General features: G+C 38.2%; 1 protein-coding gene and 1 long non-coding RNA gene across 10 annotated transcripts in view; both read left to right on the top strand.

Moving 5' to 3' along the window:
- The window catches only part of LOC144696662 (protein kinase C and casein kinase substrate in neurons protein 2-like), a 123493-nt gene extending 109917 nt beyond the window's left edge, over positions 1 to 13576 (top strand). For 5 of the 9 annotated variants that reach the window (XM_078568228.1, XM_078568226.1, XM_078568221.1 and 2 more), the window contains exons 9-11: positions 1143 to 1250; positions 3511 to 3695; positions 11998 to 13576. In XM_078568228.1, the coding sequence (XP_078424354.1) occupies positions 1143 to 1250; positions 3511 to 3695; positions 11998 to 12110 (406 nt within the window). In that variant the 3' untranslated portion in view covers positions 12111 to 13576. The remainder of the gene's footprint in view (positions 1 to 1142; positions 1251 to 3510; positions 3696 to 11997) is intronic. The other 4 variants (XM_078568227.1, XM_078568220.1, XM_078568224.1 and 1 more) reach the window with 3 other exon arrangements.
- Positions 13577 to 14641: 1065 nt separating this feature from the next.
- On the top strand, positions 14642 to 16433 carry LOC144696661 (uncharacterized). Its single transcript, XR_013580219.1, has 2 exons — positions 14642 to 14757; positions 14837 to 16433. It is a non-coding gene; the product is annotated as an uncharacterized LOC144696661 (long non-coding RNA).
- The last annotated feature ends 474 nt before the right edge of the window (positions 16434 to 16907 follow it).

Genomic DNA, 16907 nt, shown 5'->3' with positions numbered 1-16907 from the left:
GATGCGGGGTGACGTCGGGACGCACGCCCGATGTCACCCCATGTCACTTTACGCTCCTCCCCTGCTCACCAAACAGAAGCTTCAGCCCTTGGAGCTGACAATGCAGACTTTGCAGCCATGTAGTAATTAAACACACATGAATTTTTGCTTCTTGCAGATAATTTTCTTGTATCAAGTTATGCAGTGCTTATGAATTGAGAGTTTTATACTGAAGCCTGGATGCATTTTAGAACAATTATTGCTGTCCATCCCAACAGATATATACAGAACCAGATTACTTCATTTAGTAATGAACCAAAGAAAGTTAATGCTTTAGCCCTTAATTGTTTATTTTATTTGTAACTTCGAAATTCACCTCTGCATGACATGCACTGAATATTTCAATTGGGTTTTTTTTTATTGTTCTGTTTAATTTTGCAGCAAATTGCCCTATCTGTCCATGATTAAAATCACTGGCTTTCTGGAATCTACAGTTTCAGAAGTCACCCTCTATAGCTTGACTATACTATCAGAACAATTTGCAAATAATGCTCATTTTTGGTGACTTGTGCAGGCTTGTCATTAGTGCCTGAATCAAATTTACAGCGTGGAGACCCTTCACCAGCGGTGGGTTCTCACATGTGGCTAGGAAAATCACAGGCAGCATACTCAAAAACTTCCAATAAGTTTCCTGCTGTGAACAAGGCCATGCTGATTGCAGTGGGGTTTCAGAAAATTTACATTGCTCCACTGCTAAGTGATATCAGAGTTAGTTTCTTTGTGCAGAAATTCTGGATTAAATAATCGCAGAACTGTGGCTGCAATTTGTGATATGGCTGCAGAGGGAACCTTTGAACCCAGAATACCAAACTTTTGCTGCCAAAGCTTATATTAGAATAAAAAAAAAGGCTGTATATACAAACCTAATTTGAAGATTTGAATTAATCAGTAAGAATTTTTTGCTGTTATTATAGAATGCCCTATGTTGTTCAGGTGAACTTCTTTATCTTTAGACAAATCACAATAATGGTATTTAACAAATATAATTTATGAAGCTGGTCAGTGGCATAACTAATTTCATTTACATTAGCTTATGGAATGCATTGTTTGAATTTCATGGTGAAAAGAGCTTGCTCTTAATGATGTTGTTTCCCAAATGGCAGTCTTTTTACCCGGAGTACTACTAACTCGATACATTCCAGTTGTAACCCATTTGAGGAAGAGGAGAATGGCAAACCTGTCGACGAAAAGGAGAACACAATAACCAAAAAGTTGGTGAAAGATTGTTTTTGATGAAATTCACACTTTCATGCTACTGCTTAATGTTTCCTTATCCTAGGTTCCACAGAGTCAGTGTACTGACTATTGCATGGATTTGTGCAGTGTGGCCTATGCTGCAAAAAGCTCTAAATATATCTCTTCCTTCTTTTCTTTAATTACAGAGTTGCCATTTTTACACTTACCTGCTTTTATCTTCCTAACATTGTTGAACTACTTGCCACCTTAACAATGGTTATCTTATTGATTCCTGTGGCTCTTCTAATTTAGTGCTACCATGTTATTGAATTTAAATAGTTGCTGTGTGTTTGCATGCTGAATTTTTTTAAGAAGTTTGGATTTTTCAGTTCTTTACAAATTTCAGTCAGTTTGGTGGGAGGAGAGGAGAAGAATTAAAGCTGTATTTGTGCTCATCACTGGAGCTGAAGAGTGCAAGAATGAATAATGTTGTTTTAATACTCATAATTGGCATGTTTTACCAGAAATAGCTTCTCTTGATTTTTCTGTTTGGATTTAAAAATAGTAAACTGCCAACATAGCTTGATATTGGAGTAAATGAGAGCACTTAAAGATGTGGTTTTGTCCATTTCTTTATTTTTTACCTTTTCTGCCAATTTTTCACCCCCTCCCTCCATAGTTGATGGTTAGCTAGATTATAGTCACCCTTCCACTACCTTATTCAAATACTATTCTCCATATGAATACATAGGATCAGGAGTAGACTGTTCAGCCCCTCAAGCCAGGCTTGAGAGCTAAAATGGTCCTCGCATCCACTATCCTTTGTGTGAAAAAATACTTCCTGACTTTACTCCTGAATGACCTAGTTTTTAACTTTAAGATTAGCCTCATTGTTCTGGATTCCCCCACCAGAGGAAATAGTTTCCTGTGTCTATTCTATCAGATCCCTTTTTCATTTTAATGGCCTTGATTAGATCACCCCTTAACCTTCAAAACTCAAGGAATTAAAAGCCAAGTGCATGCAACTATCATAATTTATCCGCCATGTCCTATGTTCTGGTGAATTTGTGGTGCACCGCCCCCCCCCCCCCCCCATTATCTGTCTTATGGCTCAGTTCCCAAAACTGAATGCAGTACTGCAATAAAAACAAAAATAGCTGGAAAAGCTCAGCAGGTCTGACAGCATCTGTGGAAAGGAAGACAGAGTTAACGTTTCAAGTCCGTACTGCAAATTGGATCTGATGAAGCCTCTGTACAAATGAAGCATATTTTCCTAATTTTTGAACTCCAACCCTTGTGGGATAAAGGCTGACATTCCATTAGCCTTTTTGGTTCGTTTTTATATCTGACGATGAGCGTGAACAAGCTGTTTAATTGCAGGACATTACAATTGAGCCTGATCCTATCTTCAGCAGGAACATATACAATAGCACTTACAGCATGGGCACACTGAAATAGGAATGCAGGTAATTTTCCTTAATGCGGAGTAATGAGACAAGATATAGTGACTGCACCACCACCAACCTGGATGAAAGCAACTAGCTTAGCACAGACTGAACATTAAATCTTGGACTTTCCCCGAGCCTGTACTGCTGAACCAACAAAGTTCTTTTTTTAAAAAAACTGACTTTTTTTTTAACTGGATTAGAAAATTAGATTAAATAGCAAAATTGAACAAGGAGCGATGGATCTAACTGTTTTTGAACAGTGCTACCCAACTTCATCTCTTCGCCTCACAGTAAATCCAACTTATACTTGCTTTTTTCAGTATCATCAAATCAAAAATAGGTTCATTTTTAGCATTTATAAAATTATATTTTTTTCTGCTGCAATTCTGTATGTGCTGCACACTTTGCAAATATCTTGGGAGGCTTGGGAGGAGAGGAACCCTACTGCCAGCCCTTACAACCAGATGCTCAGGAATACATGAAAGTGACCAGGGTGATTTCCTTACTTTCTTACTCTTCTCTTTGTCGACCCCTCACCTCCCTGTGATAATCTCTGACCTCCCTTTCCCATAACTATGGAAAAAATTAGAAGGATGACTGTGTGGGGAATTGCTCAGTGATCATCCTGGACTCTTCCATTGCTGATGTTAGAGCACCAATACATTGCCCCATACTCTGGTCATACTCTGTTTAGTTTGACTCGTAATCAGTGTGTCTTGATGTGCAGACTACATTAAAAAAAATAGTCAGTTTCAGTTGGCCCGAGAAGTGTACATCCTTTTAATGATTAATAATTTGATTGCCAAGTATAGTAACTAACTTTTTATATTTTGGAACTTGGTGTTAGCAGCTATGAAAAGAACCAAAACTACACCACAGAATGGTCAGATGAAGAAACAAACAACCCCTTCAACTGCAATGAAACAAATGGTGATAATCCTTTTGATGAGGATCATTCAGGATCAGAAGTCCGAGTGCGAGCATTGTATGATTATGAAGGACAAGAACATGATGAGCTTAGTTTCAAAGCAGGTGAGTATCCAGAGACCTGTAAACTTGGATCTAATTTTATTCCTGGATCATAGTAGATAGAACTGCATGTCATGGGCAGGCATTATTAGGGTAGTTCTTGTTTTCAGTTGGTTTGTGGTAGGAAGAATGCTCAGTATGAGTGGTTGGAAAGGTGGTTGCCATTTTTTGTTGACTGCCTGGGATGTTTAGTTGAATCTAAAGGCCTGCCCATCTTATTTAGCAAGTGGGTCTCTGAATGGGTCCAGATCATATGTCTTTGCAAAAGCTACAGTAAATGAGGAAGTTGTTAGGATATTGAATGAGATAAAAATAGAGGTACTAAAAGTAGTAAGTCACCTGGTCTATATAGGAAGCATCCTAGGTTTCTGAGGAAAGAAAAGCAGATATTGCAAAGGTGCTGGCCACAATCTTCCTTCAATGCAGGCGGAGTGCCAGCGGACTGGAGAACTGCAAATGTTACATCCTTGTTCAAAAAAAGAGAGAAGGATAAACCTGACCATAATAGGCCAGTCAGATTTAATGTTGATGGTGGATAAGCTTTTAGAAACAATAACCTAGGAGAAAATTAACAACCAGTTGAAGAAGTATGGACTAATAAAGGAGAGCCAGCATGGATTTGTTGAGGGCAAATTGTGTTTGACTAACTTGATTGAGTTTTTGATGAGGTGACAGAGAAGGTGGATGAAGATAATGCAAGATGAAGAATGTCAAAGGTGTTTAATAAAGTACCGTATAAAAACACTTGCTAGCAAAGTTGAAGCCTGTGGGATACAAAATTGGCTAAAGGGTAGAAAAGAGAGTTGTGTGAATGGCTGTATTTTGGACTGGAAGAGGTGTTTCCCGACGTTCAACACTAGGACCACAGCAGTTTTTGATATACATTAATGACTTGGGCTTAGAGATACAAGGCACAATTTCAAAATTTGCATAAGACACTAAATTTGGAAGTGCTATAAACAATAAGGAAGACGGTATTTGACTTCAAGAAGACATGGGCAAATGGAATAGGCGGACAGGTGGCAGATGAAATTCAATGTAGAAAAATGAGAGGTGATATATTTTGGCAGGAAGAATGAGGAGAGAGAATACAAGCTAAATGGAACAATTTGAAAGAAGTTGAAATCCTGGGCTTTATAAATGACCGAAGGGTTGATAACTGGAGGGCACAGTTTTAAGGTGATTGGCAAAAGAACCAGAGGTGACATGAAGCAAATCTTTTTTATGTAATGAGTGGTCAGGATTTGGAATGTGCTGCCTGACAGGGTAGTGGAAATAAATTCAATAGTTGCTTTTAAAAGGGAATTGGATAAATGCTTGAAAGAGAAAAAAAAATTGCGGAGATATGGGAGAAGAGCGAGAGACTGGGATTAACTGAATTGCTCTTCAAAAGAGTCAATGCAGACTCAATGAGCCCTTCTGGAATGCAATTTCAATAATTTTATTATGTGGAATCTTAGAGCTTTCAATATTTCAACATAATGTTAGTTATGGTGTATTCACTATGTGAATCTGGGGAACAGTATGACTATAGATCTTACATACTGACCCTGTTCTTCCTCCACTTTGATCCAATATTAAATTTGTTCCAATTCTGTTTTCACACTTTTACTTTTGCTCCTGGGATGTTGAAGATATTTTGTCAGTTTATGTTCCCTACGTCTAAGTTTTTCGATGCTTTCATGTGAACTGTTAAAATTTGTAACATGTTGAATGGCCTTGAGATGGATTATAGCCAGTTCCAATGAGGCCCTGATGTACGGCCATGGTTCAAGACTCCTAATAGACAACCAAGTTTTTTTTAATCTAAAATTTTACTTTTTCTTCACTTTACACTGTTACACAGCAAAAAATATATAACTTTTGTCATGGAAACGAGCATTTTTAAATAGTGTTGCTCCGTGTCACAATCTCGTATATGCAAGATATCTAAGCTTTCTTTCAGTCATGTATACTGGCCTGAATCTGCAGAGATAGTGACGAAATCTGTACTTAAGTCTGTCATGCAAGGCAGGACCTTGCAGAAGCCCTGACATGCGACAAGTGCTGTAATTGCCCAGGAAGTTTAAACTCCTGATGGGCTGATTTTTTTTTTTCATTCGCTCGTGGGATGTGGACTTCGTGGCAAGGCCCATGTTTGTTACCCACCCCTGATTTCCCCTTGAACTGAGTGCCTTGCTAAGCCATTTCAGAAGGCAGTTAAAAATCAATCACATTGCTGTGTATCTGGAGTCACAGATCGGCCAGACCAGGTAAAGAGGGAAGATTTCTTTCCCTAAAGGGCATTAGTGAACCACATGGGTTTTTACCACAATTGATGATAGTTATCATGGTTTCAATCAATGACACTAGCCTTATATTCCAAATTTATTAATTGGATTTAAATTTCACCAGCTGCCTTGGTGCAATTTGAACCCATGTCCCCAGAGCATTGGCCTAGGCCTCTGGGTTACTGGTCCAGTGATATTACCACTACACCACAGTTCTCCCGCTATATATAATTTTGTATAGCTGAAGCATTTTTAAAAATGTATTCTTTCACAGGATGTGGGTGTCACTGGCTAGGCCAACATTTACTACACATCCCCGATTGTCCTCGACAAACTGGTAGTGAGCCACCTTGAACTGCTGCAGTCTAAGTGTTATAGGTACACCCACAGTGCTGTTAGGAAGAGAATTGCATTATTTTGACCCAGCAACAGTGAAAGAATGGTGATATATTTCCAAGTCAGGATGTTTTGTGGCTTGAAGGGGAACTTGCAGGTGGTGGTGTTCCCATGCATCTGTTTCCCTTGTTCTTCTAGATGGTAGAGGTCACAGGTTTGGAAGGTTCCTTGATGAATTGCTGCAGTGCATCTTGTAGATGGTGCACACTGCCACTGTGCATCGGTGATGGAGGAAGTGAATGTTGATGGTGGTGGATGGGGTGTCAATCAAGTGGGCTGCTTTGCCCTGGATGGTGTCAAACTTCTTGAGTGTTGTTGGAGCTATACTCATCCAGGCAAGTGGAGAGTGTTCCATCAGACTCTTGACTTGTACCTTGTAGATGGTGGACAGGCTTTGGGGAGTCAGGTGGCGAGTTACTTGCCACAGGATTTCTAGCCTCTGATGTGCTCTAGTAGTCACATTATTTATGTGGCTGGTCCAGTTCAGTTTCTAGTCAGTGGTAATCCCAGGCTGTTGATAGTGGGGGATTTAGTGATGGTAATGTCATTGAATGTATAGCTGAAGCATGACTTCTACCCCCTTGTATTTTAACCCTCTGGATATAAAAGCGAGGATTCCATGAATGAAATCCATTTAGCACAGTTTTTTTTCCTTTTGTAATGTTATGCTTCAATTTACACTGCTAACAATGCTGCCTTTTTTGCGTCATCTCTTCCATCATTTAAGTTGTTAACACAGTGAATGGTTAAGGCCCCAACACAGATCCATGTTGGACGTCACTGGTTACATCCTACCAATTGGAGTGCATGCCTATTTTTTCTATTCTCTGTCTCCTGCCACTCTAATTTCCTAAGCCGGTAAATAGTTTTCCTTCAATTTCAAGAGCTTCAACTTTAGTTAATAGTTCCTTATGAGGGACGTTATCAAATGCCTTTTGGAAGCCCATATAAATAAGATCCATAGACTTTCCCTGTCCACGCATTAGTCATCTGTTTAGAAAAATGTATCATGTTCTTCAGGCATGAACCGCCCTTCACAAAGACTTCCCTACTTTTATATGCCAAGTGCAAAATACAAGACGGAAGCGTTTAGAATCATCTTCAGCCAGAAGTGCCAAGTGTATGACCTATCTTGGCTTTACCCTGAGGTCTCCACCATCACAGAATCTAAACTTCAGCTAATTTAATTCACTCCACATGATATCAAGAAATGGCTGAAGGCAATGGATGCAGTAAAGGTTGTGGGCCCAACAATATCTGGCTGTGGAACTGAAGACTTGGGCTCCAGAACTAGCCGTGTCCTTAACCAATCTGTTCAAGTACAGCTGAAACACTAGAACAAAATGGAAAATTGCTCAGTATGTCTTGTCCACAAAAAGCAGGAGCAATTCCCACTTGGCCAGTTAGCACACCATCAGCCTGCACTTAATCATCAGTGAAGTTATGTAAGCTGTCATCAACTGTTCCATTCAGTGACATTTACACAGCAATGACCTGCTCATCACTGCTCATTTTGGGTTCTGCCAGGACCACTCAATTCCAATTCCAAACCTCATTACAGACTTCATCAAAGCATGTAAAGAGCTGAATTTCAAATGTGAAGTGAGAGAAACTGCCCTCCAAGTCAAGGCATAAAATTGGACCAAGTGTGGTATTAAAGAGCATTAGTGAAATTGAAGTCAGAGGGAATCCTGGGGGCGGGGGTGTTGTGGGGACAGTAAACTCCACTGGCTGGAGTCATATCTAACACAAAGGAAAGACGGTTGTGTTTTTTTTTGTTTAAATTGCCATCTTTAATTTAATTAAGACAAAACACCGTTAACTGCACCCTCCACATTCAGTGTAAGAAATATGGAATGCTTCACGAATTTGTGGTTGTGTGAAGCCAATCATCTCAACCCCAGATTGTCACTGCACGAGTTGCTCAGGGCTGAGTTCAAGGTTCAACTGTGTTCAGCTGCTTCATCAATTACCATCACTTCATCATTTTAGGTCAGAAATGAGGATGATTACAGCAATTAGTTCCATTTGCAATTCCTCAGATAATGAAGCAGTCCATTCACAAATGCAATAAAATGTAATTTGTAGGGCTGATGAAGTGGCAAGTAACATTTGTGTCAAGGAAGTGCCAGGTAATGACCATCTCCAGTAAGAGAGTCTGACCACCTCCCCTTGACATTCAGCAGCATTACCACTGCTGTATAGCCTATCATCAACATCATGGGGTGGCTGTTGATCAGAAACTTAAATGTAGCTACGAGAGCAAGTCAGAGGTTGGGAATTCTGTGGTGAGTAACTTAACTAACTCCCCAGAGCCTTTTCACCAACTACAACGTGTGTCAGAAGTGTAAAAGAATACTCTCCACTTGTCTGGATAAATGCAGCTGCAAAAACACTTGAACCTCGACACCATCCAGGTTTGGTTGACACACTATCCACCACCTTAAACTTTCACTCCCTCCACTGCTGGGACACTGTGACTTCAGTGTATACCATCCACAAAATGCCCTGCAACAACTCTCTAAGGCTTCATCGACAGCAACTTGCAAACCCGCGACCTCTCGCACCTAGGAGACTAAGGGCAGCAGGCTCGTACAAGTACTACCACCTGCAGGTTTCCCTGCAAATTACATGTCATTCTGTATTAGAACCAGATCACTATATCTTCATTGTTGCTTGGTGAAAATCCTGGAACTCCCTTCCTAACAGCACTGTGGGAGTATGCACACTACACAAACTGAAGCAGTTCAATAAGGTGGCTCACCATCACCTTCTCAAGGGCAATTAAAGATGAACAATAAATAATGGCCTTGCCAGTGATGCCCACATCTCATGAATTAATAAAAAGCAGATAGTTACAGAAAAACAGTTTAGAGTATAGGTCACACCTTTTTCCCTTTTAAGAGATAGCTAATAGAATATATAAATAATGCTTGCTCATGTTTTGAACAATTAAGCACATTCATTAAACAAAGAAAAGATCCTTTCTAATCAAGGAATAAACTCTCATCCTCTGGAGGCATATTTCTGGTAGCTTGGAATAATTAATAGTTAAGATATTCTGTTTGTTAAAACTACTATGTTGCTGAATATTTATCTCAAGTTTTGTTCAAAAAGCAGCAGTCAACACCTAAGAGGATGTATAAAGATATGAGGGTCCAAAGACTGGGAGGAAAGAAGGATAGAAAAAAAATTATCATATTGTTAACTTTGCTATAATGTATTCCTTGAATTATCCCTTTGAGAAAAAGACATTCTATGTCCACTTTTGAAATAACTTCCCTATTGAGTGGTCCCGCAGCATGCATTCTTTACTTATTCTACATATGGCTCCATCAGTTGAAAGCATTTCTGACACAGTATATTTGATGTAAATTATCTTCTTTCCTCCTCCCACATTTTTTTTTACATTTTTCCTGTATGACACATCTTTTTGCAACTAAGGGTGCAGGCAGTTTTTCTGTTCTTAGTTTAATTATAACAATGCTAATTTATTACAAGATACCAACATTTGTGCAATTGCCTGTATGGTAGACTTTTTCAGAAGAAATACATTCCAACTTGATAACACCTAAATGGAATATTATCTTCATACAGAAGCTTGTTGTATCCCTGGGTTCCTCTAACATTGTTCTTCTCTTCCCATTCTCTGCAACCACCTCCCCCCACGCCACCAACTAATTTCACAAGGGCTGAGGTTTTTTTTATCATTCAAGAATGAAATTTAAGAACTGCTTTTGTCACTATGTGTAGTGAACTCATGGTGAAGGTAAATAAGTATTCATCACATTTGCTAACTTCATGGCATTGCTAAGTTTGCTGAGTAGAAAGCAGCCTTTTATTTAAGAGTTGATTTCACAAGAAGTACTGACCAGAGGAAATAATCATGAAGGCATTTATAATATCATTATACATAATGACCTGAGGAGGTCTTCTCCCACTTCACACAAGCCAGTAATTAATTATCCTTTTCGAAAACTATAGTCACACAACAAAAACCATGAAAGAAGAGCAGAAAATACTGGAAATATTTCGCAAAGAAACAGAGCTAATGTTTCAGGTCAATTAATTTTCATCAGAACTTCAAAAGCCTTAAGTTGTTTTCTGATAAAAGGGCAGATTGCCTGAATTTTATCAATGTTTTGACTAAAGTTCCTTGATGAATTCTTGTTGTAACAAAATATATTTGCTATAGACCTTTGTGGACGTTGTTTTACAATCAGTACTTACGTTAAAAATCAAGTAGATTAGATTTACCAAGTCCTTTGAATAGGAAGGAGCTGCGTGTGTGAATTTGAAATAACAGAAACACTGAAGCATCCTTGGCTGGTGTTTGTATTGATTTTGTTATGACGTGGCAGATGATGTGTGGCAGGCAAACCAAATCCACAAGGGAACCTTGGCCATGCTGTCACAGCGGTTTTGCAATTTGTATTTATTACGAGAGGATGTGTACACTGAATTCAGAAGTAATGAGTCCACCATAACCTTTAGAGATTTTTTTAAAATTAAAATATTTATTAACAAAATGAAAGATTTCAAGCACAAATATTAGCCTACAATTACATAATACTATAACAACCCCTAAAATTCCTAATTAACCTGAGTCCCAGTTATACACACCCTTTAACGCAACAGGTCAAAAATAGATTTTAGATTTTTTTAAAAAGCAAGTTAACACAGTACCCACTTGACAGTGGAATTCCGAATGGCTTTCTCCAACTTCAGTTACTGGACACAACAGACTTGTGGACAAATGGCTAGAATCTTCTTCAAGGCTGTTGCACACACTCCTATCAGGCCGTCAACATAGCCTTTCATTTTCCTTTATATATGTTTCTCTCTCTTTAATATGTAAATTCCATTGTTCCATATGTCTTTCCCATAATATAAAAACTTTCATGCTGCTAATATTGTCAGTAATCTTTGGGGGAAAAATAAATGCACTTCTTAGCCTTGCTTATCTAGATAGTTGTAAACAGACTAACATCCCTTTGAAATCTAAACAATCCCTTTACTTATCTAAAAATGGAAATTCCCTTCGCACCTTATATGCTAAGTCAGCATCCATGTTTATTCATTAACATTTCAAGTACATTTTTACACCTAGCTTCTTTTGATAATTTCAAGCTTGCAGTCTACCTGACTCCAAAAGTAATTAAATCTCACAGACCGAACCATCTACACTCACACCCATACACCTACTTTACCACAAACCAGAAAAATATTATGAAAATTATTATACTTTTGTACCACTTTTACTCTAGTTAATGTCTCCAGGCTAATGCATACCCTAATTTTAAGTTTATTAAAGTATAAGTAAGAAAACCAAAAGAATGTTGATTTGTAATTTTTTTTGACATTTTAAAATGGTTACAAACAGTTATGTACTTCTACCAAAATAAGAAACTCCCTGTGCAGTATCTCTAACAGGTTACTTTTAAACATTTAAAACAATTTGTAATATAATGGGTAGTATATTATTCATGTAATTGAACTTTGCATTCATTATTTAATGGGTGACATGTGCATTCTTGATGAATACCATTTTAGCTTTAGGAATGATGCTTTTTTTTCTTTTAAAATTGCTTGAAGTGTGTTGCTTTATCCTGACTAATACACTTGTCTTTTTGTTAAAGGGGATGAACTGACAAAGGTAGAAGATGAAGATGAACAGGGCTGGTGTAAGGGGCGACTGGAGAATGGACAAATTGGCTTGTACCCTGCCAATTATGTTGAAGTAATCCAGTGATGCAGAATGAGCCAAAGAAAATGCTATATCAGTTTCACATTTAAACATACAGTTACATCAACTTAAAATGAAAATGGTGAATTGGTGTACAGAATGTATATATTCATTACATTGAGCAATATGGTTACTTCTGGTAATGCTTTGATGAGATGAATCTAGTCTTCATTGGAGTGAATAATGTGCATTTTAGCAGGCTCCTGTCTTGTATTTTGAAGTTCTTAGCTGAAGCTTCACATTTACTGTGACATCAGTTTTAAATATTATCTACAGTCCATAGCTATGGCAGCTGCATAGACAAAAGGATTGTAAAAACTGATTTAATAACTTGCCTTGTGTGACTGCTGAATACTAATTTTAAATGTTTGTCTTTGACTCATTTCTGTCTTTGTATATTATTTAAATAATTTCCCTGATTATTTTTCCATTTTTAAAACAAATGACATATAGTGATTAGTTTTGTACTTTATTTTTAATGACGGAACTCTCAATATTTACCCATTGGGTAGCTTTTTTAGCAATTCAGCTCTCTTGCAGTTCCTGCTCATTAGAAATGTGTCTCTCTTTTACGGGCATAAGATATAGATAAGGAAATATGAGGTCATGCTGTGCTTTAATTTCTTCCCAAAGTGCACATTTGTTCAATCACTTATCCCTCACTTTTATGCAAGACCGTGTGCTGCTTTAATGTGCTAGCGAAACTTCGTACAGCCAACTGAATATAGTTAGCATGTCAGGGAAACACTGGGGTGTGTATTTAGTTAAATACTACAATGTTGTCTGTTTCTTCAATGTTCATTTTGAATTGAAATATCCAGTACAACGGTAAGACTTAACCGCTCTGTATTCTAAAATTTGTGGATTTTAATGTAAACTAAGAAAGTAGGTTCCATGTTTTTTGGACATGATGTAATGTTCATAATGGGGGTTTATGGTTGGAGAGGAACTGCCTGTAAATGAAGAGTGTTGAAGAGAATACATACCCGTGTTCCATTTATTTCATTTGCTAGTACGCCCTTCTGTAAGCTCCTCAAATAACTGGAGAGCTTTTAAAAGGTTTGAAGATCCACACTAAATTTACTAGTTGGAATTCTTCTTTAAAGAGAAGACTACATACGCATTTGTACATTTAAAAAATCAACATGAACAAAGATAATTGGGAAAGAGTGCTTTCAGCTGCATTGTTTGCGTATTCAACCTAAGGACTGTTTAAAAAAAGTGAATAAGACAAATTTTGTTGATACTTTGCTTTATCAATATCATAAAATATTCTGTGATTCAAATTATTGTGTAATATATAATATATATATATATATATGGAGAGGGGGCATAAGAGTGGGCTGTAATCACTCTAAACATGGGTGAATTGTATGCCAGCTTTAAATGAATAATAGTTTTTTTGGTAAATTTTTGATCTGTAAAACTTTCCAATCAATCTTCAATGAGAATTAAACTAGAAATTATATGTAGTAACAGTGATGTTGACTTGTGATTTAAAATGCGAAACTGGACAATCCCCATAGCTGAACTGTAAAATGCCAGGTAAGTAGCTCACTTTATTTGGCTAAAGTAGATTATGATCAAAATAAACTCGAACCATACACATTCAAAAATGATTGGTAACTCAAGCATGTCATATTCATGTTTTATTCTTCTCCCTTATCTGTAATTATGACTATGAAATGCTAAAAAGTATCTTAGAAATGATTCTTGGCATATGTCCCATTTAATCCAGTGAAAAGTTGGAGAAATGGAGTCAAAACATCTTTGAAAGTAAAAACATCTTTTATCTTCAACATGTTACATTTCCAATACATTGGTTTACTTTTTTAAATGCCAATTTTTCAATACTTTTTATAGGTCCGAACTTCTTTTAAAAATTTAATACCATCTTTCAGATTTTCACAGTATTGACAGTACCCAAAATGTCAAAATTCTTTGTCATGTCATTCATGGCATTAGTAGGAAAATGCCTCCTGAACTGAGCTATATTTTCCTCTTTTTTGACACAGCAACATGTTCATAGAAATGTTCTCTTTAGCAACAACCTAACAGTATATTACTGAATATAGCTGATGGGGAATGATAGCATAGTGATTATGTTACTGAACTAATAATCCAAAGGCATGCACTAATGACCCAGAGACATGAATTCTAAACTCAAATTTGAGAGACCGATGAGGTGAATGTTGGGCCAGAATCTTCGGGTCGGCGTGCGGGGGTGGGCCCCGCTCGCCGATGCGTAAAATGACATGCGGTGATGTCGGACGTGCATCCCGACGTCACCGTGTGTCATTCTGATTTTCAGTTCGGCGAGCACGCACCGGAGTCGGCTGTGCGCCCGCCGAACTCTCAAAGGCCTATTAAAGCTATTTAAATATCAATTAAAATACTGAACAGAGCTGCTCATCCAACCTTAAGATTGGCGGGCAGGTGATGAGCCCAGGCGGCCTTTGGATTTATCATAAAATCTCATGCATTGCCGGGATGATGTTCATGAAGGGTTTAGAAATTGAATAAAAGTTTTCAATGAAGTTCATTGACATGTCCCAGCATTGACACTGTCACATGAGGGGACATGTCTCAAAAAATGTTTTTTTCTTTATTTAAATTATTGATAATGAAACTAACAGCTTTGTGCCTCAGGGAGGTTTCTGCGCTTTTGCACGTGCATGTGCGAAAGAGCGCAGGCCCTGATTTAGGCCCAACACCCCCACCCACACAGGGAGCACTCAGCGCTTCCGGGTGCGCGTCACGCTGGACGGGCCTTCATTGGCCCGCCCACGTAAAATGGCGGCACGCAGCTGATCACGGGCAGCGATCAGCTGCAAGCCCTCCCGTTCCTGCTCAGTCCCTCAGACGGGGAGAAAATTCTCCCCTTGGAGAAATCATGGGATAATAAAAAGACATGCAGTTATAGAAGTGTAAAATAGGCAATATTGGAGAAGTGAACGGTGGTTGTTTTGGTGGTGGGACAAATGTGAGATTGAAAACTCAGTTTAGGATCAAACAGAATATCAAGGTTGTGCATCAGTTGGTGAGCTTGATGGTCTAAGATCAAGAGGCACGTAGGTGCTGGCTGTAGACAAATAGCTTGATTGCCAGCGCTCATTGTATATACTGGTAGCTGCCAAGACTGTGAAATTGTACCTTAGCATGAATCACTAAAGAGAAAGCTGAAAATGCTAAAAACAGCAGGTCAGGCAGCATCTGTGAGAGATGAAGGTTGGGTTAATTTGTCAGGTTGATGACTCTTTGTTAGAACTAGGTCCCTTTGCATGCCCTCATGGTGCAAGGCAAATCCAGAAAATTATTAGAAGCTCAAGATATTTTTCATCTTTTCTCTCTAACTCCTGGTTCTTATCAGATTGGGTACTGTGATTCAGCATGCACTTAGATGTGCTTGAGTTCTGAATTTTTCACCCTGTAAATATTAAATACTGTTGTAAGCCTCTACGTTCTCTGCTTTGAATTTGAAATTAATATAAGCTTTGTTGCAAAAGAGAAATGAATATAACGTGGCATTATCATTTAACACCTTAGCTTCATAATGGATAAGCAAATTGGTAAACAAGTTGCTATGAAATATCTGGTTTCTCAATTTATCCATTTTCATACAATACTGCTGAATTGAATAGCTGAGTTTATTGTAATTCATTGCAGGTCTTGCCTTTCATGTTCCCTACAGTGAAGCCACTTGTGATGAGTATTCAATCTTATATACCACCTACAAGGCACAAGTCAAGAGTGTGATGGAATACTCTCCAATTGCTCGGATGAGTATAACTCCAACAACACTCAAGAAGTTTGACACCATCCAGGACAAAGCAGCCCGCTTGATTGGCATTCCATCTACCACCTTAAACATTCACTCCCTCCCCCAATGATGCACATTGGCAGCAGTGTGTATCATCTACAAGATGCACTACAGCAACTCACCAAGGCTCCTACGGCAGCACCTTACAAACCCACAACCTAGAAGGACAAAGACAGCAGATGCATGAGAATATCACTACCTTCAAGTTCCCCTCCAAGTCGCACATCATCCTGACTTAGAACTATATTGCCGTTCCTTCACTGCCACTGGGTCAAAATCCTGGAACTCACTTCCTGACAACACTGTGGGTATTCCTACAACATATGGACTGTAGTGGTTCAAGAAGGCAGCTCTCCACTACCTTCTCAAGAGCAACTAGGGATGGGCAATAAATGCTGACCTAGCCAACAACAACCACATCCAATGAAGAGTTTTTTTTAAAATGCCTGGTTTAAAGCTAAGACACTTAATGTTATTCTTGTTTGAGTAAACAATGATTTCCAAAGCTGTTAATTAGAGATGATATTTGTCAATATTTTTAAATGTGAATGTCAAGTTAGTCAAAGTTTGTTCAGCACAGCACATGTGTTATTGCACACATGTGCCATGGATACAATAATGGACACAAATCACTAAGTAACGACACAGGCTAACAAGACCATATAGAAGGAAAACTACACAGGTCGATTTCTAGGTAGATAGATTTGAAAAGTAAGTTATGCTAAACTTGTATTGAATGTTATTTAGACCACACTTGGTGTATTGTGTGCTGTTCCGGTTGCCATGTTATAAAAAAAGATAGAGGCACTGGAGAGTTGGCAAAAAAAAATCTACAAGGATGATACCAGAAATACAGTGATATATACCTGTATCTCTTTTCTCTTGAAAAGAGGAGCTGTGGGGTGACCTTGCAGAGATCTTTAAAATTATGAAAAGTTTTGGTAGAATAGACACAAAAAGAATGTTTCCACTTGAGGAAAAGA

The sequence above is a fragment of the Cetorhinus maximus genome, chromosome 22, assembly GCF_964194155.1.
Source record: "Cetorhinus maximus chromosome 22, sCetMax3.hap1.1, whole genome shotgun sequence".
Lineage (NCBI taxonomy): Eukaryota > Metazoa > Chordata > Chondrichthyes > Lamniformes > Cetorhinidae > Cetorhinus > Cetorhinus maximus.
Note: the sequence above shows the minus strand (reverse complement) of the source record. Positions and strands in the feature narration are given on the sequence as shown.